This window comes from Podarcis muralis, chromosome 7 (genome assembly GCF_964188315.1).
Source record: "Podarcis muralis chromosome 7, rPodMur119.hap1.1, whole genome shotgun sequence".
Lineage (NCBI taxonomy): Eukaryota > Metazoa > Chordata > Lepidosauria > Squamata > Lacertidae > Podarcis > Podarcis muralis.
In genome coordinates, this window is record NC_135661.1 from 61,139,896 (window position 1) to 61,166,509 (window position 26,614).

Here is a 26,614-nt window from a genome sequence, read left to right on the forward strand (position 1 = left end):
CCGTGTGCGGCTCTGGCTCACCAGAGCAGCCATGTCATGCTGGCCACGTGACCCAGAAGTGTCTGCGGACAGTGCTGGCCCCCGGCCTCTTGAGTGAGATGGGCGCACAACCCTAGAGTCTGTCAAGACTGGCCCGTACGGGCAGGGGTACCTTTACCTTTTAATAGGACATTTAATGTAAATTAGTCTGGTGTGAGATGGCAGTGGGGAAATGCAAAAGCCTTCTTTTGACTGAATTTCCTCCTGCCTGCCCAAACCAAGGAAAGAATTCATAGATTTCTAGAAATGACTCACTTTGTTTGTGTGTTATAAATCAATCAATGCAGCATTTTTAATGACATAGGAAGAGCTTGAGGAAGAGCTTGAGCCAGTGGCCCATTTAGTCCAGCATCCTCTTTGGTGGGCTGTGGCCTTATGGCCTTTTGTGATCTTTCTGGAGGCCACATTGGGGGGGGGGGGCAGTTGGGGGAGTGGAGCTGTGCTGCCCCTAATTCTTTCCCTACTGCAGCAACTAGGCTTAAACAGAATAACTGCATTTGTGGGAATGGGCCTGTTTTTCTAATTGATGCCACAACTGCCAAATTGCCCCACCCCACACAGTAATTAGGTTTCAGAGGATTTTCACCTAATCTAAAACCTAGCTGGCATTGGGGTGGTGGGCTAGGGTAGAGAGGGAAGAGTAAAGAGAAGGGGGCAAAATAGAAGGGTGGGGAGAAAGAAGGCAGAAAAGAAAGGGAATGGCAGAAACATTTATCCCAAGGGCCATGAGGCCTTTGACAGAAAAGAGGCTGCACTGCCCTAGACTGCTGCTGTGCCCTTGGTGGGTATGAAGAGACACAGAAGCCTCTAATGGAGTTGCTTCCCTCAACATTTTTTTTTTAATAATAGTAATAATAATAATAATAATTTATAAACTTCTTTTAATATAAAAATGTCCTGGAGGTGAACAAGGGTAAATAATTTGCTCCACCAGCAGCTCGCCCCCAAATCCTCTGTGCTTGTAGTGCTCCATGTGGCTCATTCGCTGCACTGACCTTCGCATTCTGGCTGAGTCCCACTCCAAGAACCGTTGGCTTGGCAGATTCTCTGCAGTGAACCCCGGAGGGTGTAGCCTGGCTCGCAGCTGAACCAGACGGTACTCTCCACACTTAGCTCGTTACCGCCATGCCGGATGCCGTGAGAAGGTATTCCTGGGTCGCCACACAGTCCCTCGAGGCTTCCTGGCAAGAGGAAAGCAGAAGTACTGTCATTCAGGTAGTCCCTGTTTTCATATCTCTTTCCACGCCTAGCTGATACTTGAAAGCAGAAAGTCCTGGGAGAAAGCTACCAGAGACTTCTTGGATCAGGCCAAGGCTCACCCAGGCCAGCATCTTGTTGGTACAATGAACAACCAGATGCTCGTGAGAAGTCTGAAAGCTAGAGCGGGATGCTATAGCATTTGTCCCACTTGCTATTCTCAGAAACTGGTATTCAGAGGTAGAACATAGGCTATCAATGGGTCACCTCTCTTAACTTCAGCAGGCATTGCCCACAAACTTTAAAGCCTGCTTTTGCAGCTGTGAGGGCTAGAAATCTGAACAGTAATGATATCAATCATAATATCGAACAAATGTGGAAGCCGGTATTCTGAGAGAGCTGAATTCTGTGTGCCCAAAACTGCATTTTGCAAAGTTGCTTCTGAGTTTGTAGGGTTGTAAGAAGGTGATTTCCATTTCAGCCTGTCTTCATCCCATTCTACATTGTTTCCATTCTGCCAGAGTGTGGTTTCTGCCACATACTATGTAATTCATAATGTTGCCTGCTATTTAATGTAATTTATGTTATGATTTATTGAAGCTATTAATTTATACGATTATTTAAGATCATTACATTCATTTCAATGTAAATAAAACATCAAAACAATGCAAAAAAGCCATTAATTACATATCAATTGTGGGCTTTTACAAAAGGGTTGTGAGTGAATACTGATTTCTGTTCCAGTCCAGCAATAAAAACACAAATAGTGGAAACTTCCACTTCTGTTTCTGATGGAATTCTCTGATAGTCTTATATGCTCACATGGTACATACACAAGGATGGAAATGACACACCAATGGCTGAATCATCAGGTGTAAGAACACCCTTGGGTAGCTATGAGTACAATCTCAGCCAGATGTACACAGCAACAGCTGTTGCTGTTTGGGTATTTTTTCATTCAGTTTGCCAGCTCTGGTCTCCTCAAACTGAAAATGACAAGATGCTTCAAAGCCACCTGTTGTCCTCACTGACTCAGAGCTGCTGTCTTTATTGGGAATCCAGTGAAGAAAAAAGACATACCACTGAGCCAGCGAGTCATTTGCTCGCAGAGTACAGAGGTATGCAAGGAGGCCAAGGAGGCCACCTTGCGGGATTGCCTTGAGAGATGGAGATGAGCCTGTTCCTTTTGTGGCATGGCAACCATCTGTTCTTGGCTCTTTCCACCAACTAGCTCTGTGACTGGGCTACAAGCACCTCCCTAGCAGCTCTGCACTATCCGTGTCTCATGTAAACACCTAATGGGAACTTTTAAAATCTTTTGTAAAAGGACTTGTTTGCAAACAAGGAATAAAAGCATCCTCTGGTGTGGGAGCTCACAGAATCAGAAAGTGATCTGAAGGCCCACAACTCCCCAAGCTGTGCTGTGAGGCTAGGCCTTTCGCTTGCCGTTGCCAGAATAAAGATCACAGTGAGCCACAAGCAGGGAGGCTTTTCATTTCTTTTTCTCTTTTTACACAAGTTGCATCTAAATCAGACTTGGCAAACCTGTGCCCCTCCGCATGTTGCTGCCTAAGGCTCGGGCTGATGGGAGGAATACGAGCTCCCAACCCATGACCCATACAAGTCCCTCCTGGAAACTCTCATTTTCTGGGAAGCATCTGAATAATCTCCCTTAGTCCCTCTTGTAACTAATCTGTATGTATGTGTAATTGCACTAACAATATATTCTAACACATGACTTCATTTACTCTCCTCCCCATTTCTCTGTGCTGACTGGGGCTGACACAAGTTGTGGTCCAAAACATCTGCAGGGCACTAGGTTGGGGGAAAGCTGTATTGGAATGAACATCTCCCCTTTCATCACAATTGTCTTCACTGCATCCTACAACATGTAGGACATCCTACAACATGTTTACCAGATGCTGGGGTGGCAATGCCATGTTCTTTGTACACTGCTTACAAGCTTCCCAGAGGCACCAGAAACCAAGCCCCAGAAGGCCCATCTGAACTGATGGCTCCCCTCCTTGTTTAGATAGACCTCTGAGTACCAGCTGCTACAGGCCAAGGGCAACACATTGCTTCTATAAGCTGGCAGGCCACTATGGGAAATAGAATGAAGGTGAAGCACAGTTCTAAGCCAAAGGGCAATTATTTTGCTCTCACATTTGGCAAATGGCTCAGCCCACTTTCCAAAGGTCTGCTGCTCCTTGGGAAGACCCTGCCCATTCCCCCTTGCTGCTCTTTCTACTTTGAACTGCTTCACACAACACCTCTGTGCAACCACCTCATTTTTCCCCCAGATGGCAGATGGATGATTTTTTTCTTCTGTCAACATTCAATTTCAAAGCCATCCATCTATTTGTCTACAACCGTCCCAATTATTATTTTTTCTAAAGGCCAACTTGGATAAAAAAGCAGGACAGAAATAAACAACTGCAGTTGGTGACCTTGCGATTTAAGGAGGCAATAAATAAAACCATCATTAGCATCAACTGTGTGGTGCGGTCAAGTCTTCCCACCTGAGCAGTGAGGGAGAGACCCACTCCAGCGCCCATCAAGCTGACACATACGGGTGGAATTGCCAATCAAGCTTCTCCTTTCCAGGCAACTGTAACGCACCACAGAGCCAACTGTGTAGACTTCACCCAAGATCTGGGCATGGGGTGGGGATCCAGGATGGCCACAGGAGACCACTGAAACAAGGCGGGAGGGGGACAAGAAGGTTTTGAGCAGACACAGCATTAGCCTTCCAGCACATTCAAAGGGCACAAACTGGAAAGCCACCTCGTCAATAGCGTTGGCCGTTTTGGTCCTAACCCAAAAGTAGTCAATTGATAGAACCATTTCTCATAAGGTAAGCCCAACCTGAGCTGACATTTCTGGTGGATTTCAATTTGTGTTTCAATGGGAAATCCAGCTCATGCCTCCCTCAACATTGCCCAACACATCTTCCTAAAATGGATTGAAAACATAGACTCATAGAACTGTAGCGTTGGAAGGGACCCAAAGGATCATCTAGTTCAACCCAGTGGAAACAGAAACTCAGAAGTCCATGCAGGCCACTTAGAAGGCCATGCCAACATCCTGAAGTTCAGTGAATATGGGAATTAAAACTGATTTGACCATAGTTCAATATACAAAGTAAGAAAAAGATGTGGTGGTGTTATTAGTCCTTAAATACATGAGCACAAACTGAAGGTGATATATCTGCTGGTGGGCTGTGCCATTTTAGACTGCAGGTGTGTGTTTGTGTGTGTAGTAATGTATGGATACTTATTCCCTACATATGCAAAACTAGCACATCAAGAAGGCTAGCCTAGACCAGTGTTTCCCAACCGGTGTTCCGCGGCACAGTAGTGTGCCGCGAGATGTTGCCTGGTGTGCCGCTCTGGCGGCTCCTCTGCGGCGGCAGCTACAGCAGCAACCTCGGGCGGCTCCTGAGGCGGCGAAGGCGGCCCAGCGGCCGGAGGCGAAGACGGTTGCGGCTGCTCCCGACGCTCACCAGCGGCCTCCTCTTCCTCGCCGTTGCTGCTTCGCGGCTTCTCCTCCTCCGCCTCCTCCTTCTCCTCGCCGCCGCCTTTTTCGGGCTCCGGCTCCTTCTTCCCCTCAGGCTCCTCTGCGGAAGGCCCGTCCGGCAGCTCGGCCTCCGAGTCGCCGCTGCTGCTGCCGCTGCCGCCTCTTTCTCCTCCGCTACTGCCGCCGGGCTCTCCTCCTCCTCCTCCTCTGGGCCCCTCGTCCTGGGCGGGCAGAGCGGCGGGGGGCTCGGCGGCCGCCGGGCTCTCCTGGGTCTCCTGCATGGGGGGCTACGCGGCCTTCCCGCTCGCCTCACACGCGCGGCGCACGAACAGGCAAAGCGGCGCGCTGGGCCGAAAAGGGGGAGGGAGGGGGCACAGAGCGCGCAGGCGCGCGCGCAGGGGAGGCGCCCTCTCGCCGGGCTATGTGCGCGAGAGCGGACCCGGCGGCGAGTCTCGCGAGAGGGGCAGGGACCAACTCGGCAGACGAGAGGGGGAAGGAACGGATTCCAAAACCGGTGTCTTGCCGCGTTGTATATGTTAATTTCCTATGTTAATGGGCTAGGACAGGGTTTGCGATCGGTTAACGCCCAGTTATGCTTTCCCCCTAGGAATTAGGCGTTTCGGTCTTGAGGTACGCTCGCTTCACACCCCACTTGGAGGTTCCCCGGCAAGGGGGAGGGAAAAAAATTGAAAGTTACACTTTCGTGCGTCCCTCCCGGCGTGACGCTGCGCGCTGACGTCACGGGGCTGTAATGGTGGTGTGCCTCGAGATTTTTTTCATCAAACAAGTGTGCCTTTGCCAAAAAAAGGTTGGGAAACACTGGCCTAGACCTTCCTCTTGATGAGTTGTTTCCATGTCTGAAGGGATGATTTTATGGATAGAAGTATTCAAACCCCGACATAAAATGGCACAGTCCATCAAGAAATAATTCATACCCAGCTTCGGCTTGTATTTTCAGCTCTAGGGGTTGAATGACACTGCCATTTTTTTATTTAAAAAAATGTGGGGTATTCAGCTCAAATGGGCTGACGCATAGAATATGCCTGGCAAGAATATGTCTTGGAGGGGTTTCAGCTTGTCCTGTCTTAGCTCTCAGAAAAGGCTGGCTCCAAGTTTGAGGGGGCATTCTGGGAAATTAAAATGGTAGCTCACAGCCCTAGCTGCAGAGCATGGAGGGTCCACATCAGATGTGAACTCTGGTGGGGCAGTTGGTCCCTGGCAGCTATTCCAGGTTGCCAAGTGTTAATGCCATGACTACCCTTCAGCCTAGTCTATGCCACTGGCAACACCAGTACAAGCACCAGAAGCTATTGGGCAAAGGAAGGCAAAATGCACTGGGTGGGAATAGATTTTTATTTCTAAAAGAGAAATAATGGTATATTTCACATTAACACTCCCATCCTAAACATACTTTCTCTGAAGAAAATCCTATTGATTTTGACAGAGTTAAACTACAAGTAAGGGTGCTTAGGGTTGCAGCTTTATTTTAATCTCCAGTTTATGATTCCCTTAGAGTTCGTACATTGAATTTCTGTATGTATGAACAAAAGATTAGAATAGCTGCTTTTAAAGAAATGTAACATTTTAATCCTAACAATTTAAAATTGTATTTTTAAGTATTAGATTACAACTACTTAGTTTATTGTTGAGATAATTATTAATTAAACTTTCTCTGTTAAGCAGATTCATGAACTTTTCTAATTAGAATTTCCTTCTATTGCCTGTCCCTTGGTCTCATGTATTATATGTTTGATAAAACAATTTAAAATAGTTTGAATATGAAAAGTAACCACAGGGATTCAGCGGCTGGCAAGCTACTTGTACAGGATGGTACTTGGCACCCTTCCCTTGACCTATAATTTGAAATGGTGCAGTCAACACTAGCATCTCATTCTGGTTTAAGGAAAGCACTATGGAAATGGGGGCATCATCAGGGAGCTGAAACCTAAGGCCTGCTTTAATGTCCCAACAAGGAAGAGATTTGGGTCTATCTCTCATCAGTCCTGGGCTAGGTGCAAGCCTGCTTCCTTTTGGTCTGGTCCCAAACTTTCCAATCACCAACATGGCGTGACAACTTACGTGCTTTGCATGCAGAAGGTCCCAGGTTCAATCCCCGGTATCTCTAGGTAAGGATGAGAAAGCCGGAGTCCCTGGAGAGCTGCTGCCTTTCTGTGCTGACAATACTGAGCTAGATGAACCAATTCTGACCCAGTATAAGTCAGCTTCCTATGTTCATACATGATTGCTTATTCTGTTTGATTGTGTGAACTCATTTGCACTTGTCCAGTTACCGTAGATTGCTGTTCTTGAAGAAATTAACAGAGGAAGGTCCCAAGTGCTGCCTAGTCTAAAACTGCTTTTAAAAAGCCATGCAGCATCACCATATTATCCCAGCAATTAGAGGGTGGTAGGCTGGCTATTGACAAACATCCTAACTTCTGCAAGAGTCATTGAATCTGTTCTCAAGTTGAAGGGTTCTTAACATGAAAGGAATGTTAGCCATGGAAGCCTCCACCATCCCCTCTCCCATTTTTGATGGGTTCTAAAAATGTTATTAGCAACATCCAGATGGAATATGCAAAATGTACTTTTTAATAACAAATAAAAGATTGAACTAAAGTGTTTGCCTACATGAGCATTTTTGGTTTTGTCTTTTAAGACCCTGGCACTGAGCTGTGAGTGAGACCGTGCCAAGATTTCCAGACCAATGCTCTGACAGCCAACGCAAGAAATCACGCTGTAGCAAATAATTTAATAACTGATCCTCCAGGAATTACTTCTAAGCTAAAAACCTGCTTCAGCGACAGCACTTCTAAGGATTAACAACGTACAATGTGCCAGATTTCACAAATGCATAATTCACCTTCCTGAGCAGGGTCTTTTAAAACTAGAAATTGCTGGAATGTAGCAATAATCTCTCCCTTACCACAAAAATTAGATATATTAACTCCGTTTGAAATGCCTTATATAAACATGTGGATGCCAGCCATTAACTGATGCTGTTGGAACCAACTGGTTTTAAACAGGAATTTTGCCTTACTTGTACATTTTTGTTCTTCCTGGTAGATGTGAGGCCAGTCACTACAAATGACTCTCCCCATGACCTTAGACAGGGTCTTCCTCCAAATAAGCCTTACTCTATGCTTAAACCATGCCTGAGCAATGGAAGCCTGAAATATTCCCCAGCCTAATAGATGAGTAGAGGAATCCAAACTCCAGGGCTATGGATAGATGAGGTGGTGTTCCCCTGCTCAGATCTGCCTGGCTATGTGAATTTTCTGATAACCTGGTGGGCAACAGATTTACCTGACGTTCCTGTCAATCATTCTGACATAGAGAAAGCACACTGAAGCCTAAACCCCAAACCAAAAAATGCAGGAATATCTAGGGCTATTATAGTTTGAGGGTTTTTTTTGGGGGGGGGGGATCTCTGTTACTAGAGATAAATTTGTGACAAAAAAAAATGAATCTTAGCACTCTCATTGCCAAGATTCTGAGACAGAAACATGACCTGCCACTGATAAGTTACAAGCAGATAAAATACAATATGGCCCTTTTGTTTAGGTATGGAAATTGATGGTATCCTGCACTTGGCTACCACTAAAAAAAGCAGCAAATCACATTCTACAACTGCTTAAGGTGAATGGGACAGGCAATGGATAGATTAGAAAATTAATTATCAATACCTCATTTCAAGCACTAACTTTTCAACTGATACACTCAAAAAGGCTAAATAATTTTATCAAGCCCATTTCCAGAGAGCACAGTACAAGTCTGGGAAAAAAATGGCAGATTAAATTGGCATGGATTATTTCTATGGTAATTCCGATAGGATACCATCTGCTCTTTTCTCAATCAGGTAGAGAAGCACAATTTAAGAACTGGAAAGTCAAAGGTCTCTACCCCTTTACAGGATTTCTACTCTGCTACTCAAGCACTAATAATTAAAACTACTCTTTAATAACAATCAGACAAATCGGTTGCTCCTTAATCAAATTTGTTGGGGCCGTTGTTGTTTTTTACATGTGATTATGTAAAAGTCAGATGTAGGTAAAACAATCTGGATTCAAGACCAGAACAAAACATGGGAAACTCACCCACTAAAAATTGGATCCAGCTTTATTAGAGGACACATGCTGAAGTTACTCTGATAGTGGTCTTGCTCACCATTTTGTCCCTGCGGTGGGAACTGTTATCTGGTAAAACAGTTATGGGCTCGGGTTCACTTTGAAATGTGTACAATTTCTGTGGAATGGCTTATAGGTTGCTCTCAACTGATGGTATTAAATGTATTTGATGATGAAAATGCTAGCACATTATGAAAGGAATTTATGACTTATATGATATTAGCAGCTCACCTTGTTTTCGCAACCCAGTGGAAAATGGCTTAGGGTCTCATATTGGACAGATGGGAGGATAATCACTCATAATCTGAAATTTAGGCAGGGACCAGAATCTCTAAATTCTTTGTATATGGTATGACATTCTTTCATATCCTACACAGCATGCACCACCTTCTCTCAACAATAACCTCTACAAGTTTGGGGGTGTTTGATACCTATAGCTGATTGCCATATGCTGTCTCTGTACCTTTTCTTTCAGAAAACACCCAAGCTTGGAACAAGGCACAGGTTACTGTTGTTTTCTCCTCCCTCCTTTTCCCTGTATGTTTTTCTTTTCTTTATTGTTGCCTACTTGCTGCTATTTTCTGTTAAAAATAGAATAAAGGTTCCTTAAAAAACCAACACTGTGACATTTTCTTACAGGTCCTACTAGAATTCCCAGCAATTTCTTTGGAGGTGTATCCTCAGCAGGAGAAGGCTCCCCACTTGAGAAATGGGGAGAATATCAGGATATAAAAAATGAGTCCCTTCCAAGTGATTATTTCTCTCTTCCACAACACCTTCTTCTTCTGGGTTCTTCATTCGCTGTAATAGCAATGGAGCTATCACGGTGGGAGTGGAATCTCCCTAGCAGGTCTCTGAAGGCCTCGTCTACACAGCTTCCCCTCTCTCAGCTTTTCTAAGTCAGCAACCTTAAGCCTGAGGGCACAGCCTCTCTCTCTCAATCTAATCTATCTAATCTATCAACACACACAAACATACACACAAGCCACTGAAAAGTGCTGGTATGAAAACATAAATAAGTACTTCCTGAATTTCCAGCTTTCTAATTTTTTTAGGGTGTTTGTTTTTGTTTGCATTTAAGGGTTGTTTTTTTTAAAGTGATGTTCTGGGCTGTTAGGATAGGCGAGGCCAGTTCTTACGTTTGCTACAGTAGGGAAAGGACCTTTTTGCTTTGCTGGCTTCCTCAATCTGTTGTGAAACTCCCAGAGGCATCACTTTCAAAATATGCTCAAGCTAGGGCTCTTGTCATGATGGTAGGTCAAGACCATTACAATCATAAGAAGGCTCTGAGGACTCCATTTCCAAACCTACAGCAGAGCCAAAGAATCCCCGGCTTCACCTCAGTCAGTATCTGAAGAATCAAGTGCAACCACTTTAAGTACTAATGGCTCTCTGTTTGCAGGTAGCCTTAGAAGTCATGACATGCCTGCAGTGTATTCCTTCCAGGTAGCTCTTGACCTTTGCTGGACTGACATCCTCATCTGTTGCCATTCAGTGCCTGTATCAACCCTGAAAAGTGCTTTGCTTTGTTCAAAGCTATCCATGGTTCTGCTTCTGTGCCTGAACTCTTGTTCTGCCCAGTGGTGTAGTGTGGGTTGCCAGTGCCCGAGTCTGCATGGAGGGGGCAGGTGGGAGGGAGGCACGGAATACACTGCAGGCATGTCATTCAATTGCCTAACAGCATCCACATCACCCAGCCACAGAGGTAAGAAAAGAAGAGTCATTCTATTGTCTGGAGAGGTCACATCCTGGTTCGCATGGAGAAGCAGTTTTCAATGGAACCCAGTGAGGGAAGCATGCAGCAGTATTGAGGCAGCACTTGGTGTTGAAATTTTGCTCCATGGCAACTGCCCCTGTGGCCCCCACTATGCTATACCACTGGTTCTGCCTTCCCAGTCCTCCCTGTATACGTCATCAGAACAAGACAGGCTCGAACTTGAATTTCTCCCAGCTCCTCTTGAAGCTGTCTGTGGCTCCACTCCCCTGCCTCAAAGCCTCCTCCACTTTTCCTGCTTTCTCAATAGACTTTGTCCGGAACAGGATATAGCCTCTGATGATCTTCCAAGGTTCCGAACACTCCCTTCCCCAGCAGTATCCCAGAATGGGATTGTGTAGTCCTTTCCCCCACCCATCAAGGCCCTGATAAATATTGTTAGTCTTATTGATTGAGTGTAATCCCAACGATCACTTTAACACCCTGCATATAAAACGCCAAGCACAAACCTCCAGATTCACCTCGGAAATTTGCCTTAGGTAAAATTGTTGAGCGGTTCTACTTTCAGATCTTCTGAAATTTCCCCACTGTGTGGAGATATTCTTCACTAATTCCAGGCTTCCCAAAAGGCTTTAGTGTTTTCTGCAGGTCTCAGGTATACAGTAACCTCTGAGAGGTTGCTCCAGTTTCATCAAAACTCCTTTCACTTCACTGAAATTTCTCAGATGTGTAGGAATCTTCACATTTCCCCAGAAATGTTGCTTGCTGGTTGCTTCAGTTTTACAAAGAGCAGTTGTTTAATCCCATTTGTCCAATATTTACCCATCACCCTTAAGAATACCAATGTGGGATTCACTTATCAATTTCCCATGGTTTGCACATAGTGGCAAGGTAGCATGCTGATAACATGGGGGAAACAAAAGGTGCAAAAATGTGTGTGCGTGTGTTTAAAAAAACTGCTTAACGTGAGGGGAAGAAGGGAGAGGAAAAAAATAAAACTAAAAAAACCCCAAAACTTGTTCAAAAGGGGTGAGACTTTGGACCATCTCAGCTTTATGAAATGTAAAGCTGTTGGGCTGTCCTGGATGGTAACTTTTCTCAGGCAGTAATGGTTTTCTAATTTGTTGGTGCAACCAGTGTCTGTCCTAAGAAGAAAAATATTGTCTAAGCAGGGCTGCTCTTGTCTCCATTGCCCCCTAATTCTACTAGGGATGATGGTTGAGGACCTGGATTTTTGTGAATTAAATGACAAGATATGGACCTCTTAGACGAATGTTCAAATTCAAACTTTGCTATTTTGCAATGCTTCACTCAAAAGTTTATCTGTACTGAAATACACATCTAAATCTGTATTTTCGGTAGTTATTACACATTTAAGAATACGTATGGATATACTTTTTTTAAAAAATGAGCAGAAATGGAATGGGACAGGGTTACAGGGGAAACATGCGAACATGATACAGACTGAAAAAAGACAGATTTATCCATTCCTAAATCCTATCCACTGGTCCAGTTTTTCAGGGGTTTATATGTATACGTGGGTTCCATACATTAAATTTTGGAGATACTTTCAGCTTTCACCTTCTAAACACCTTCTACAACTGTGTGCAACTACAGCTGATTTCAGCTCTAGTAGGCAAGAGGAGGAGGCTGAGAAGTCTCAAAAGCCTGGGCATCAAAAGTAGCCCTCTGCCCCTGCCAGGCAAGCACACAGAGAAACGTAAGGTGCTAGTTGCCTTTTCTCCATCATTTGTTGCTGTTGCTATTAAGTTATCAAGCACACAAACTTCTCTAGTGCCATACAGACATTGATTCCTGCATTCCAGGGAGCTGGACTATATGGCTCTTTGGCTCTTTTCCAATGCTACAATTTTATGATTCTATCTCTGGTCATCATCTTCTGTGGCTAATTACTCCTCGCCCTTGTAACTTACAGGAAATATTAGAGAAGATTGAAGTTCTCCCTCCTTTGGGCCTACAAAATGACTGACACGGGTGGAGGCCAAGTAACCCTCAGAAGTGAGGGATAATAAAGAGGAATTCCACCAAGAGAAGTTGTATACGCTGCCCAAAGCTGGGGCCAAACACAAAAAAACAAAAGGGGATGGGTAGAGAATACTAAATGATTGCTTATCCAGGGTTTGTGGCAAACCACCTTCAACGTTCACCACTCAGTTGTGCATCTCCTTTCTTATCTCTTTACTCACCTAAACCATTTTAATGTATAGATTCTATGATGTCAGCTTCACTTTAAGAAAGGTTTAACTACTTGAAATCAAACAGCTAAATATTCCTCCGCTCACCATTCTTATTATTCATGAATCTTAATTGGATAAAATCTCAAACACTGTGTTCCAAGTAGATCCATCAGAGAAAGTTTGGTCAAAACCTTCCAATGTGCATTGCAGGCTTTGACCCAACTAAACAAATAACTCCAGTTTCCTTAGCAATATTTGGGTTGGTTTGTGGCATCTACATTTCAATTGGTCAGCTATAATATGATGTGTATGTGGCAGTGGGAGATCACCATCTCAGAAAAGGGGGGGGGGACATTTTCAGAACATGTACCACCATAAGGGAACTCAGCCTCTACAGGAAACTGAAGAACTTACAATGACACACTGGGAGGGGCCGATCCCAAGTGCCATCCCCCTGACAGGTAAGAACATGGGTGCCCAGCAAGTAAAATCCATGGTTGCACTGATATGAGACAGTTGTTCCAAAGCTGTATCTGTGAGGCCCACTCGGTTGCACTTGTCGGACGCTGTTTTCCAGGTGCCCAGGGTCAGTACAGTTTACAACTGCAAGCAAATCACAGAAAAAATAAATAAAAAGAAAAACAGAGGGTGTAACAAAGGGGGAAATATTCTTTTAAAACCAAAAAAGGGTGTTAAATTCTTACACAATACTTTTCCAAAATTTGGTTTCTTTTCCACAATGCATTGAAATTAATGTGGTGGTTTCAGTGGGATTGTTCCAGGATTGGGGTCCAACCTCAACCCCAATCAAGAGAAAAGACCTTGTCAAGATGTGTGTGGGGGGGAATATTGACAAGGATATGGAAGGAAGGAGACAAAAGAAGGGAAGGGGGTGTGTGCCCAAGATGGGGGAAAGGCAAAAGGGTGGGAATTCGAGAAGTGAACTTTAATAAAATATATAATGCTACAAGCTGATAGAATAGCCCTGGAGGGCTGAATAACAGGAACAACATTGAGGGGCCTTGAGATAGGAAATATCTCCACTTGTGCCTGGCTGACATGACCTTTGAAAATGTGCACTCATCCCTCCCGCAATCATTTTTTTTAACACATCCCTTTATCCAAAGACCCTCAAGGTGGCTTACAAATCAAGCTGCCAAAACAATTCAAATTTCAATGGAACAATGATATAATCAGTAGATTAAACACTGGTCAGCAATGTATTAAAATGCAAAAGCATCCCTCCTGATCTCTTAACCATCTGCAAAACTCACCCCCCCCTCCACCTCAAAAAGAACAACTCTCAGCCCTTCCTGAAAATCACCATGGTTGGGGGTTGGGGGCTGTGCACCTCTTCAAGAAGTTGGTCCAGAGGGAGGATGGAAGGAAGGAAGAGATGAGCACACCATAAATATCAGATTTTTAAATAGAAAGTATAAATTATTTAAAATGTCACGAACAACTCAAGCTATTTACTGATCAACATTCATGCAACATCATGTAAGTCATAATATGTACATTTCACAACCTGGAAGGGTAAAGCAATTTTCACCATATTACATACTGCATCATTTATATATTCTGTCAAAAGTCAGCTATTCAGTATTTGCTTTGGCACTTTCAGTTGGTTTTAATATCCATTTTTAAATATACTTCACTCATTTTTGTGCTCCTGTGAGAAAAATGCACAGCATATTCTTTATGAAATACATTGATGCTTCCCAGCTTCAGATGTGAGACCTGACTCACTGCATTCTTTTGGCCTCCCTGTCCCCCTTCTCCTTTGCACAGTCCGGGGGGACAAGACTCCAGGACCCTGAAATACCAGGATGAAGTGTCCCCTATCACCACCCTGATCTGCTTTTTATTCCTTCTCATGAATTATATTGCTTGTCCTTTTTCTGAATCTTTTCCAAATCTAGAATAGCTTTTTGGAGGTGAGGTGAACAGCACTGTACACAGTACTCCGAATGCAGTCGCACCACAGATCTGTAAAATGGCATTTTGATATATTGGCAGTTTTATTTTCAGTTCCTTTTTCACAGCTGGGTCCACTACTGCCCCAAATTCTTGATCCTGGTCTATCACCACCAGTCCAGACCTCATGAGCGGATATGTGAAATTAAATGCTTTTGCCCTGACATCAATTTACACCTGTTTAACAAATGCAGACACAAAGACAGAATACGAAAAGAAGAAGAGAAGGTTGACTTACTGTGGCAGATGGGAAGGGCATTACTCCACTGGCCATTTGCCAGGCACTGGGACTTGGATGTCCCTTCCAGGCGGTAACCAATGTTGCAGACAAACTTGGCCACATCATTCAGGTTGAATTGGCTGCCTTGCGTCAGGCCATTCGTTGGATTTCCAGGGTGACCGCAGGTTATGGCTGCCGTGAGAAAGCTGAGATGTTAGCCAGTCCGCCCTTGCTGTGTGGCTGAAGTATGGGTGCTTTTGGACAGGGGACAGAATGTAACGAGGTGCTATGCGCAAACTTTTTCAAGCACAGAGGATTGCTGCAGGGGAGAGACCTCTGGAACCATCAAGGGGCATGTTCTTCCCCCTTCTTTGCCCCACCGCTGATGCTTAACTATTTACACTTGCTTTTTCCTAACATTTTTTAATAGGGAATATTCTTTGCCCTTTTGGTAGGAACGGAATGTATTTAGTTTTCTAATACTTTTGAAATGTTAAAGTTTCATTTTTTTTTTCATTTTTAACATTTGCATTGTTTGTTATTTGCAATTATTCTTTGTGAGTTGCCTTGGGGGAGATTTTTCAGCCAAAAAGTAGCATGTAAATAAACAGTAGCATAACATAACTTATCCAATGTCAGTCCTACTCAGAGTAGATTCATTTGAATTAATGAACTTGGCTTAGTTAGGTCCATTATTTTTGATGGCTCTACTCTGAGCAGCACTTGAGCAGTGAGTTTAAACCAAAATTGATCTTTAAAAAAATATAAATATAAAAAGGGAAAGAAATTATTCTGCTGCCACCACTGTTGCCAGTAGGGATGCACAGATGTGCCAACTGTGGTTTCTCATTTTTCCAATCTTAAATTCAGTTTTCAATGTTTCTGCATCAGCATGCTAATTTTTTTAAAGTCCACTTGTCCAACGCCTTGGTGTCCATTTTTCCTAACATATATGTTTTGCTACACTTCTTTTGTATGCTACAATTTTTAGGGAGCAATTTATCTTAATATATTCCTGTTTTTTCCTAATATTTCTATGAGTGCATGCATCTTTATGTGCTGTTTCTTCAAATACCTGCATTCTTCTGTAGTTTTTTGGTTGGAGAAATGCAATTGCGAAATTTGGAGAGGTGCACATTTCGAAAGACTTCTGCATTTTGGTTCATGTTTGAAGTGTGAATTAGGTAGGTTTACCCCATGATGAAAAGTAAACCCAAATTTCTTCCCCATCCCAACAATAGTAAACCTACCCCGCCTCACAAAATCCTGAACAGTTTTCTGCCCCTTCAAAATGCAGATCCAGGAGGGCCCCTGCTAGTGGGCCCACTGGTTTCTTTGACAGATGCCCAACACCGCTGACCCTGCCTGTTGCCCCTTTCTGATGGGACATGCACTGCACCACACACAACTCTATAGTAAAGATAGCAACATACTTACGCACACAGACAGGAGTCTTTCCAGACCAGCGGTGGTCTTGCTGGCAGATCCGGACAGACATCCCAATGAGTCGGAAGCCAGGGTTGCACTGGTACACCACACTGCCCCGGTAGTTGTAGTTCTCACCATTTATTTGGCCATTGACGATGGGGCCAGGTTCGCCACAGTGACCCGCTAGGCAGAGATCAAACGGGGGGGGGGGGGGAATCAGCCAGAGCTACTGGTTTACCCTAAGAACAGCATATGGTCCTCTGAACCTATACTTGATGTTTTTATTAATAATTTTAATATCTCTTTGTAAACTGCTTGCTTTTTTACTACAATCAAGAGGTAAAAATGTATAAATAATTGCAATCCTGGGGTATGTTTTGAAAAAGAATTTGAGCTTATTTTGCAGAGGTAGACCATAAAGTGCTAAACTAGTGTGGATACCCAGTTGTGGTGCCTTCCAGATGTTGCTTGACTCCTGACTCCCAACTCTCATCAGTCCCAACCAGTGTAGGCAGTGATCAGGGATGGTGGCAATGGGACTGCAAAATATCTAGGGGACGCTACAATGGTTACCTACCCCTAAGAGAAAAAATACTAGAGGGATAGGCACCTGCAAATCAGGCGTAAGGCTGGAATTAAAAAGAATTAGAAGAATATTCTAAAACATCTGTGGCAGATGTAGGGTAGTTTGTCACTTATAAGATAATGCTAGCAGTGAGAAACATAAACCATACCTTTTCTTTTCCCCAAATCAGTGTCAAATGGATTTATTTATTTATTTTTAAAAAGTCGAAATGATTTGGGGAACTTTCTCATTTTAAATTTAGATTATTTGCAGTTCCCAAACTTGTTATGTCGAACTTACTCCAGGATTGTCTTGTTTTTTAATTTTTATTATAATGGTTATTGGCTAGAAACAATAAGAATCTGACTGATATCATTAACTTATCATTAATAAATTGATGCCACTCCAAGGATAAACATCAGGTAACCCCAACATCTGGGGAGAAATTCTCAAAGCAACCGTTCTTTCACAAGAATGTTAAAAATATCAGGTAGTCAGAAGGACTGCAGAGATTTGTGACAATTCTCTTAGTTGCTTTATTAAGATCATTCATTGGCTTTTCCCAGCAGGGAGAGATAATAAAGGAAGTTCAAGGTATGTTTCAATCTAACAAACAAATAAACTAAATACTGTAATGCAAGTAAGAAAAACCACACATATTTTCTTTTATTGTGCGTGGCAATCTAGCGTTTCAGATACCAGCTGGTTAGCAATGGCAACCAGAGATTAATCAACCAATGTTTCAGTTGATTCATCGATTGGCTTGATTTAAGCTTGCAGCCTCCATTCTAAATCTACATGCCACAGAAATACAGCTTTAATGGTGTTCATCAGGGCTACAAACAACATTCAGTTTAGCGGCTCAAAAGCAGCAAAACATTACTCAAGCACCTACCTAGGCATGTCACTTCCAATCCACTCCAGAGGCCGTTTGCCATGCACTCCCGCACACGTGAGCCCACCAAGGTGTAACCGGTATTGCAGGAGAAGATGGCAGTAGCACCATAAATGGTTAGGGTCCCAATCTTGTTCCCATTGGGTGGTACAGGCAGATCTCCACAGGAGATAACTGGAGGGAGAGGAGAAACATCCGAGTGAAGGACAAACCAACTTGGGTAGAAAGAATAAGCAATGGTCTCCTGCTAGGAATACTCTGCTCACAAAGCTGGATTAATGATCACTTACATAAAGAGTTCATTTTCTGGAGGAAGTTTCTACCATATTGAGCATTGGAGAATGCTTCACTCAAGGCATCCACAACTTTTTTTTAATAAAAAAATCTAATTAACAAGACAATTATATACTGCTTCTCGCAGACCAAGGCAGGAACCACAAATGGGTTTTGTGTGTGTGCACAAATGTCCACGTGTCTGCATGTCTGTGGTGTGAAGCTCCTGACAGAATAGGAAAATTATCTGGTGTGGTGTGCTGTGGTCCACAATTTACACTTAATAGATTCATCACCTATGATCTCCGAAAAAGCTCGCATTGTTTTTTACATACACAGACACAGGTAGGTAGAACAAATAGAATGAGTTGCAGGTAGCTGTCAAATTGCAGCAGAAGTTCAAAAGAGCCAGAGCAACCTTAGGCTTGTACACCAAAACAGAAACTGCTATTGATGCCACCAAAACACTTAATTATAATCTTGTTCTGCCAGTCCCATCATACAGATCAAAGGTTATTTCCCTCCAAAGTTCTTCTACAGCTCAGATTACAAAATGAGACACTGTATACGCAGCTATTTTTAGTCTGTGTTTTGGAATCAATTAGTGCTCACACAGAGCTAATCAGACAATCCAAAGAGTCTCAGTCTCTCTCTCTCTCTCTCTCTCTCTCTCTCTCTCTCTCTCTCTCTCTCTCCCCCGCCCCCTAAGGCTTCATACACTGGTAGTAACCCCAGCAGTGCTCATAATGTTTAGGATTAAGGAGCAGTGCAGCATATAGATAGGAATACAAAAAACCCCAAATTAAAACTGAAGCCAATCTAATATAGCACAACCAACATTACATGCCATTTTATAACTTGTTACGTGAAAATAAATTCCCTTAGCCCTATATTTTCCTCAAAAAAATACTCCATTGCTATGAAAAGCTGGCGAAGAAGATATCTTAGTGTTTTCATAGCACTGCCATCAGCACCCTGTTGCTCTCTGGTTATTTGGACTACAATTCCTACAATCTCCAGCCATTTGTGCTTTTTGGTGAGAGTTTTACTAGAAAACGTCTAGAAGGCACCAAGTTAGTGAAGGCTGTCATAGCACAACTCCTGGCTTGCTGACCACATGAATCCATAGTGGTGATGTCCACATTTCTGCCTAGTATGTACAGAGTTCAAAAGTGGCAAAAATTTGCTACTAGATGCACATTTTCTAAACTACTGACTTGGTCCATTTGCCCCTGAGATCAACAGATGACATTCTGGATGATCTAATGGTTGTAGATGCCCTGTGGACCAGAAACCAAATAAGCTTGTGGAATATTGTTGTTTCAGAGCTGAGGATTGGGGAACAAAGGGAAGGAGGACAAAAATGTGCACACACCATCCAATTGCCAAAATCTCTCCCCCCGCCCCTGTCTCAGCAGTAATTATATGGAAAATGTGTTATCCAGAGTGCAAAATACTTTTGTAAGACTTCCATTTCATCTCATGACATGAATTTCTTACAAATGAGAGCATTCTCTTATCAGCTTGGTAATTCTTTGAAAGCAACAAACAGATCTGTCTGGCAAAAACTTACTGAACAGTTTTAATATGACAGTTTGGGGCACCTGTGAGTAGAGTGAGTAGAGTAGAGCAGGTAGAGTGAAGACCTCAAAGAAAAAGAGGTATATTCTTCAAGATCTACGCCACAGCAATTGGCAAAGGAGTGATGAACCCTGCTCACTATTATGGATGGATGCACCTGCTAGTTTTTGTTCCTTTCAGGTTCTCATTTTTCTAATCTGAAATTCAGTTCACTCACTAATTTGCTTTTTTAAAAAGTCCCCACAAAAAAACTATCAGGATTTTAGTATGCATTTTTCATAATATACAGACTTTTGCAAAGCAATTTCTCCCCAATATAATGCATTCTTTTCACTAATGTGTGCACTTTAATGCATACTTTCCCCTAAATATTAAAGGGCAATGTGAATTTCTGTACACAATTTTTGGTTGGAGAACTGCACTGCAGCATTTGGAGAAGTGAGAGTTTCAAAGACTAGCTGTGTTTCAGTTCACAGTTAAAATGCCGATTGAACCAAATCTTTCCCACCCCCAATTCCTACTCATTACACAAAAGCTCACCTGTCACTCAGCTATGCTTCTGTGCAGATTCTCATGGGGATTGGGATAGTAAACTGATTTTTTAATTTAAGTAGCAATTTCTACTTGACAGTTTGGTTTGGCTTCATTTATCCCACCACAAAATGGGGAAGCTAGAAGAGCTATGCAGTACAGTATGTGTCCTTGCAAAAGTGAGAAAATGTTCTCATATATATATGTGTGTGTGTGTGTGTGTGTGTGTGTGTGTGTGTGTGTGTGAAGCCATTTTTTTTTAACGGGAGGGCAGCGGGGAGAGGGGATGACAACACTTTTCATAAATGCTGAGCTTAAAACACAACACTTTTGTCAGGGCTTACAAGACAGCTGTCACAGCTTCTGCTCTTGTTAGCTTGGTGTGAGTGACAGACTAGACCCTCTGATTTGTTTTTAAAAGCAGTGCTTATAGAAGACTGAGCTGGGGCGCTTTTAGTGACCAGTTCTGTCAGCAATGAAAGGCATCCCTTGCCCAAACATGGATCACTGTGAAAGGCAGGTGTGTGTGTGTGTGTGTGTGTGTGTGTGTGGGGATATCTGTCTATAAAATGAAAGTTGCTCTGAATGGTCAATGCTTGTTCTCACTTATGCAATTGCTCAGGAACTCCAGCTTGACCAACCACTCCAAGAATTATTGCTTAGAACAGGAATGGGAACTGGATCTGCCCAGCAGGCTTAATCCAGACCTCTCCCAATTCCTATGGGCTAGTTTGACATGTGGGCAGAGCATCACAATGACAGGTGAAGCATTCTCCTTTGCTCTTGTGGTTTGAAATCAAATTGTGCAGACAAATGAAAGCAGGGAGGTTGCTTTCAAACTGCACAGGCAAAGGAAGTGTTTCTCTTATGCTTCTTTTGTCTGTGTGGTTTGAAATCAAACTGCAGGGGCAAATGAAGTGGGGTTTGCAGCAACTGCTGATCAGATACTCAATGGCTGCTGCTTTCTTTGCCTGTATGCAATCCAGCCATGCAGGCAAAGGATTTGCTGTATGTGTCAAGTAACTGTTCAGTACTGACAGCACATCTTGCTTGCCAAGGAACAACCAGGAGTGCACTTCAGGGGTCCTGATTATTCCTTTGCAGCCACCAATTTTCCTTGCCCCACCTAGGATATATCATGGAGTAGCTGGGGGTGATTTGGGGGGAAATGACACTGTGGGCTGTATTAGAAACCCCTGCTAGGCCTACAGGTAAATAGATATTTAAACTAATTTGCAATGCATGTTATTTACACTCTTCCAGTTTCTGAAGGTTGCTGCCAAAAGCAGCTGATGTGCACTTAAGACTGCACTCCTAAGCATGTCTCCTCAGCAATAAATTCCATTGAATTTAGTGACGCGTACTCCCAGGTAAGTGGGGTTGGGATGACGGTCTTTTTTCTGCTTCTTATTGTGAATTTCGCTCATTATTGTTCTTTACATATGAAAATAAATTATCCCTTGTTACCTGTAGATTTTATCTCTGCTCCTCAAAGTCCTAGCCTGTTTGTCAAAGTGGGGAGAACCATCTGAATTTGACTGCTCATTCTAAAAACTCATTTTAAAATTAAACTTCTCCTTTTCTTCTCCCCCCCCCCCCATCCTTCCCTGATGCCTGAGTGAGGGGAATGAGATTGTTAAACTAAGGTAGAGAGAGTGGCTACAATATTAACCTCACTTACCTGGGAGTAAGCATCACTGAATCAAAGAGGCTTATTTCTGACTAGACACGGTTAGGTTTCACGGTCATTAACTATGAAAGGGAACATGGAGGGGTGATAATTGATTTGCAGATATCTATTGATGGCTGAAAGGGAAGTAATATTTCTGCTCTATTCTGCCTTGGCCAGACCACACATGGAATAATTGTGGCTCTGGGCTCTACAATTTAAGAAGGATATTGACAAGCTGGAATGTGTTCAGAGAAGGGCAACCAATATGTTCAAGGGTCTGGAAATCTAGTCTTATGAGGAATAGATGAGAGAGGAGAAATGATAGCTGTCTTCAAATATCTTAAGGGCTGTCACATGGAAAATGGAACAAGCTCTGGAGGGTAGGACACAATACAATGGATTCAAGTTATAAGAAAGGCGATCCAGAAGAACTTTCTGACAGTAAAAGCTGTTTGAAAGTGGAATGGGTTCCCATGGGAGGTTTTTAAGCAGAGGTTAGATGGCAATCTGTCATGGGTGCTTTAGTTGAGATTCCTGCATTACAAGACATTGAACTTGATGACCCTTGGGGTCCCTTCCAACTCTACAGTTCCATGATTCCATGAAATATGAATATCTGTTGTGTGTTACATAACATATATTTCTGCATTAGTGAATGAAATGGAACACCTGAGTGAGATCAACTATTTGCTGCAAAACAGAATATACCAGATGAAAGTGCAAATGAATATTGGAACACATTGCAGCATATTTGTCCATCCCTCAGCGTATTTATCTTTTCATTTCTGAGCAGCTAAAATGCCAAGGTGGCAGCTAGCTTACTTCTGCAGGTTGGCTTGGGCTCTTTTATGCTCCAGGTTTCATTGGCTTGACAGTGGATGACACGGTAACCTGTGTAGTAGTATCCGGGGTCACAGATCAACATTAGTTGTGCATTGTACTGGTACTGGGTCTCGTAGATCAGCCTCCATCTACCATGCTCCACAGCAATGCTGCCAATATCAGGGCAGCTAACCGCTGAGCACCAGCCATGGAAAGAGAAGAAAACAAAATTAACAAAATTACCTGCAAGAAACCAGACCAAAGACCCACCACCACAGCTGAACATTGACCAGTATTGTGACCTGATGAAGCTTACAAGTAAGGCAAAATGGTTGATCTGCCACTGTTACTGAGCTCAAATATTTGGCAATGCATTAAAGTGGTTGTGAGTTGGTCACAGAGAGGGATGCTTGGAGGGAGCAAAAGGCAACACATCACAATTAGGATACTGCACCCTCATTCCAACCATTTAATGCTATCCATGTGACACTAGATAGTTTGTCATTGTTTAATGGTTTGTAAGATGCACTGGGAACCTTTTTCTGTCTGAAGTTTGGGTTTGTTTCCTTTTAAGTTCTAAACAAACAAACAAACAAACATGGAAAATGAAATAGCTAAATGGATGAATAGCTTATTGGAAACTCTGTGATTGGAGGAAATATACATCCAGACCAGATGCTGAGGAGGACAAATGGCAAGGAAGGGTAGGTCTATCAGAGGTAATTAGCCGTGCAAACTGAAAAGGGAATCTCCTTATTCTTGAGCACCAGATGATAGGAACAGACTACAAAGGAAGGTTTATGCTCTCATGTCCTTCTTCAAGTCTTCCCAGAGGAATGACTGGCCATTGATGGAAACAGAATGTTGAACTACACAGACCGTTTGTCTGATTCACCAGAGCTCTTGTATTCTTCTTAAATAATGCCAGATGTTTAGTTCAACAAACATATAACTCTCAAAAGGGAAACATTACATAAAAGGGGACTTACCCACGCATGGAAGAGGGTTATTGCCATTACTCCACTGCCCGTTTGTCAGGCACTCAATGCTGGATGCTTCCTGGGCTTGAAGGTGGAAACCCTGCTTGCACTGGAAGACTGCTTTGGTGCCCACTGTATATTCCTTGCCAAAAACGACCCCATTCTTTGGCGCTTTGGGAACTCCGCAGGAAAGGGCTGGGAAGGAAATGGTGAGCTGTGCCATCATTTGCACCTTACATGAGTTTTTTGCTTCTCTAATTGGATTATTCCAAAAGTAGCCCTTCTTGCCTATCCACAACCTCCCACCCCAGAAGCACATGAAGCAGCAATGCTATGATTGCAAAATTTGGAATAAAAATATAGATCAATGCAAGTGCTAGAGATAATCCACTCCTTCTCCTTGCCTCCCCAACAACTTTGACCAATGATTAAGCAGTGGTTCCAAAGAAAGGGGTGGGGTCTGAGACAGCTGGCCCCACTTCAGCACCTTATTTGCAGGCGAATAAAAATTAGGGGGCAGCTGTGTTGGTCATGATTCAACCATGAAACAATTTGGGGGGTCGGGGGAAGAAGGAACTTGCAGCTGCAGTGCAGAACGAGCTTCTTTAGATTTTCTTTCTTCTTTTCTTTTTCGAAAGGAAAAAAGGAACTCTCCATAATTACAAGTCTCTCCCTTTAAACAAGGAAAGTATGAATTAAGTAGGTCCACCTGTAAAAACAAGCTGAAATTAATTCCCACCCTAGTCCTATTGCTGCCCAAATCATTTTGCCCCATTCTTTAATTTTGCTTTGTGGGTTTCCCCTGCCCCCCCAAACCCACATCCAAATGCCCAAAATGAAGTGAAAGGAGATCTGTCCTATTCTAGATCTGGAAGTGGCGTTGGCAGAACTACACCTGGTTGTATGATGCTTAAGTATCTGGTCTCAAAGGAAAATGAAGGCAAAAAAGAGAGTTCAAGCACATGACACAAAAATCCAGACCGAGTTCAAATGGACAACAGACAGTAGACAGGAATGGACATCTGGGGAAGAATTCTCATAAGCGCCTCAGTGGGGAGTGTCATATAGGTAGCGAATGACACAAGTACACTGTAAGGATCTCACAGTGCCATAGCTATGGGGGTGAGGGATGCTAGCTGGGGTTTTCTGCCCTGGGTTAAACCTCCAGATGAGTGGCATTGAGGTTCCCAGGCTGTGTACATGTGTGCACAAATGCATGCATGTGTATGTGTGCCAAACTGCGTCTCTGACCAGGTTGAAATAAAGCACAGTGTTTTCACCCCTGGGGTCTCATTCCCTACAGTGGGGCCCCTAGAACTACCCCATCCACTTGAAACAGTGCCAAATGCCCCACTCTTCCTTGGCATAAGGAGAATGAGAGCTGTTTAAACTTAGGATGAAATGAAGTGGCAGCTGGGATAAGGGGGGGGGGGAGAGGCCTGCACAAACGGATTTCACTGGCCAGCACAAGGGTCATCAGTCGCATTCTGGCTTTGCAATGATAATTGTGTGCATGTCATCTGAGCCACTAAGGAGCTCAGCAAATCCTTTGGCAAGGCCAGGCGTCTAGACGGCTGCTTGTGATGAATACCAATTTCACACAGCAGCAGCAGGAACAGCAGCAAGCACAGCAACAGGCGCCTGGGAATCCTTGCCCCTTCCAGCTCCAGTGCTGTAATCTCTTTAACCTTCAGGTGTTATCTGATCAAAACAATCAGGAGGGCCTGGTATGCAGCTTATCCCCACCTCCCCATACAGTCTATTCCTTTTCTTTTCTTTCAAATAACTTTTCTGCCTGATTCTTCTGGACTTCTGCACACAGACTCTTTTCTCTCTCTTTTTTAGATACTCATTTTGTACATCCTGTCCATGCAAAACATGAGGGCCATTTTCCGATTGCAGGGCAGGACAACTGTGGAGCTGGCCCAGGCAAAGGGCTGTAGCTCAGTGGTACAGCATCTGTTTTGCATGCAGAAGGTCTTAGGTTCAATACCCAAGGGCACCTCTTGTCTGAAATCATGGAGAGGTTAGTGTAGACAATTCTGAGCTAGATGGACCAGTGGTCAGACTCAGCATATGGCAGCTTTCTATGTTCTGAAATATCTGCTCAAAGCTCACACAGTAGACAGCTTATGTTGTCCCTCAGCCCATCTGCTCAGCAGGCAGAAGGACAATTTGCCCCATCTGTATAAATCTAGGAAACACTAGTGTCAGGGCTGGATGGTGGGGGTGGTGGCTGTACCTGAACCCAGACTTGGAACATATATCCTTCAGTTAAAGCTTGAAGCCCAAATTGCAGCAGACCACTTTGTTATTCATGCAAGGGCAGCTGATTGGCATGAATTAAAGAAGCTTTTAAATGCAAACTGTATCAAATTTCTCCCCCATCCCTAACAGCACTGGCCGAAGTCAGGGGCCATCAACACACACCCTTATTCCTTTCTGTACACAAGCTCTACAGATGTTGAACACTACATGCAAATATCTGTATAAGTGGACAGCCCAGGTATTTGTGTATGCTGTTTAATATAGATACATGAAACCATAATGCAAAACTATCAGGATGATGATGCTCAGCTTGGTCTCTCAGCTTGAACTTCATAACTAGGAACTAGTGCCTGAGCTTGCTTTTCCTTCTCTCCCCCCCTTCCCCCCTCTTTCCCCCCCTTTTTCCTCCTCCCTTCCAGTCCCTGAGGGCATGGGCTGTCTTATCACTGATATTTGTAAGCGGCTTTGGAAAGCACATTTTCACCTTAAGAGCAAAGGTAAAATGCTTTAGATATATAAATGGTATAAATATTGTGGTGCATTATATATAGAGAGAGAGACAGACAGAGAGAATGAGAATGCTATTAGCTTGTTATAATAAAGGCTTTCCT

At 43.4% G+C, this 26,614-nt stretch overlaps 1 protein-coding gene across 2 annotated transcripts in view; it reads right to left on the reverse strand.

Moving 5' to 3' along the window:
* The window catches only part of CSMD2 (CUB and Sushi multiple domains 2), a 477,324-nt gene that overhangs the window by 22,631 nt on the left and 428,079 nt on the right, over positions 1-26,614 (reverse strand). For both annotated transcript variants that reach the window (XM_028738980.2, XM_028738982.2), the window contains 8 exons: positions 23,745-23,930; positions 22,756-22,950; positions 17,877-18,050; positions 16,426-16,599; positions 15,007-15,180; positions 13,206-13,394; positions 3,756-3,929; positions 1,035-1,220 (listed from right to left, as the gene is read on the reverse strand). In XM_028738980.2, the coding sequence (XP_028594813.2) occupies positions 1,035-1,220; positions 3,756-3,929; positions 13,206-13,394; positions 15,007-15,180; positions 16,426-16,599; positions 17,877-18,050; positions 22,756-22,950; positions 23,745-23,930 (1,452 nt within the window). The remainder of the gene's footprint in view (positions 1-1,034; positions 1,221-3,755; positions 3,930-13,205; positions 13,395-15,006; positions 15,181-16,425; positions 16,600-17,876; positions 18,051-22,755; positions 22,951-23,744; positions 23,931-26,614) is intronic.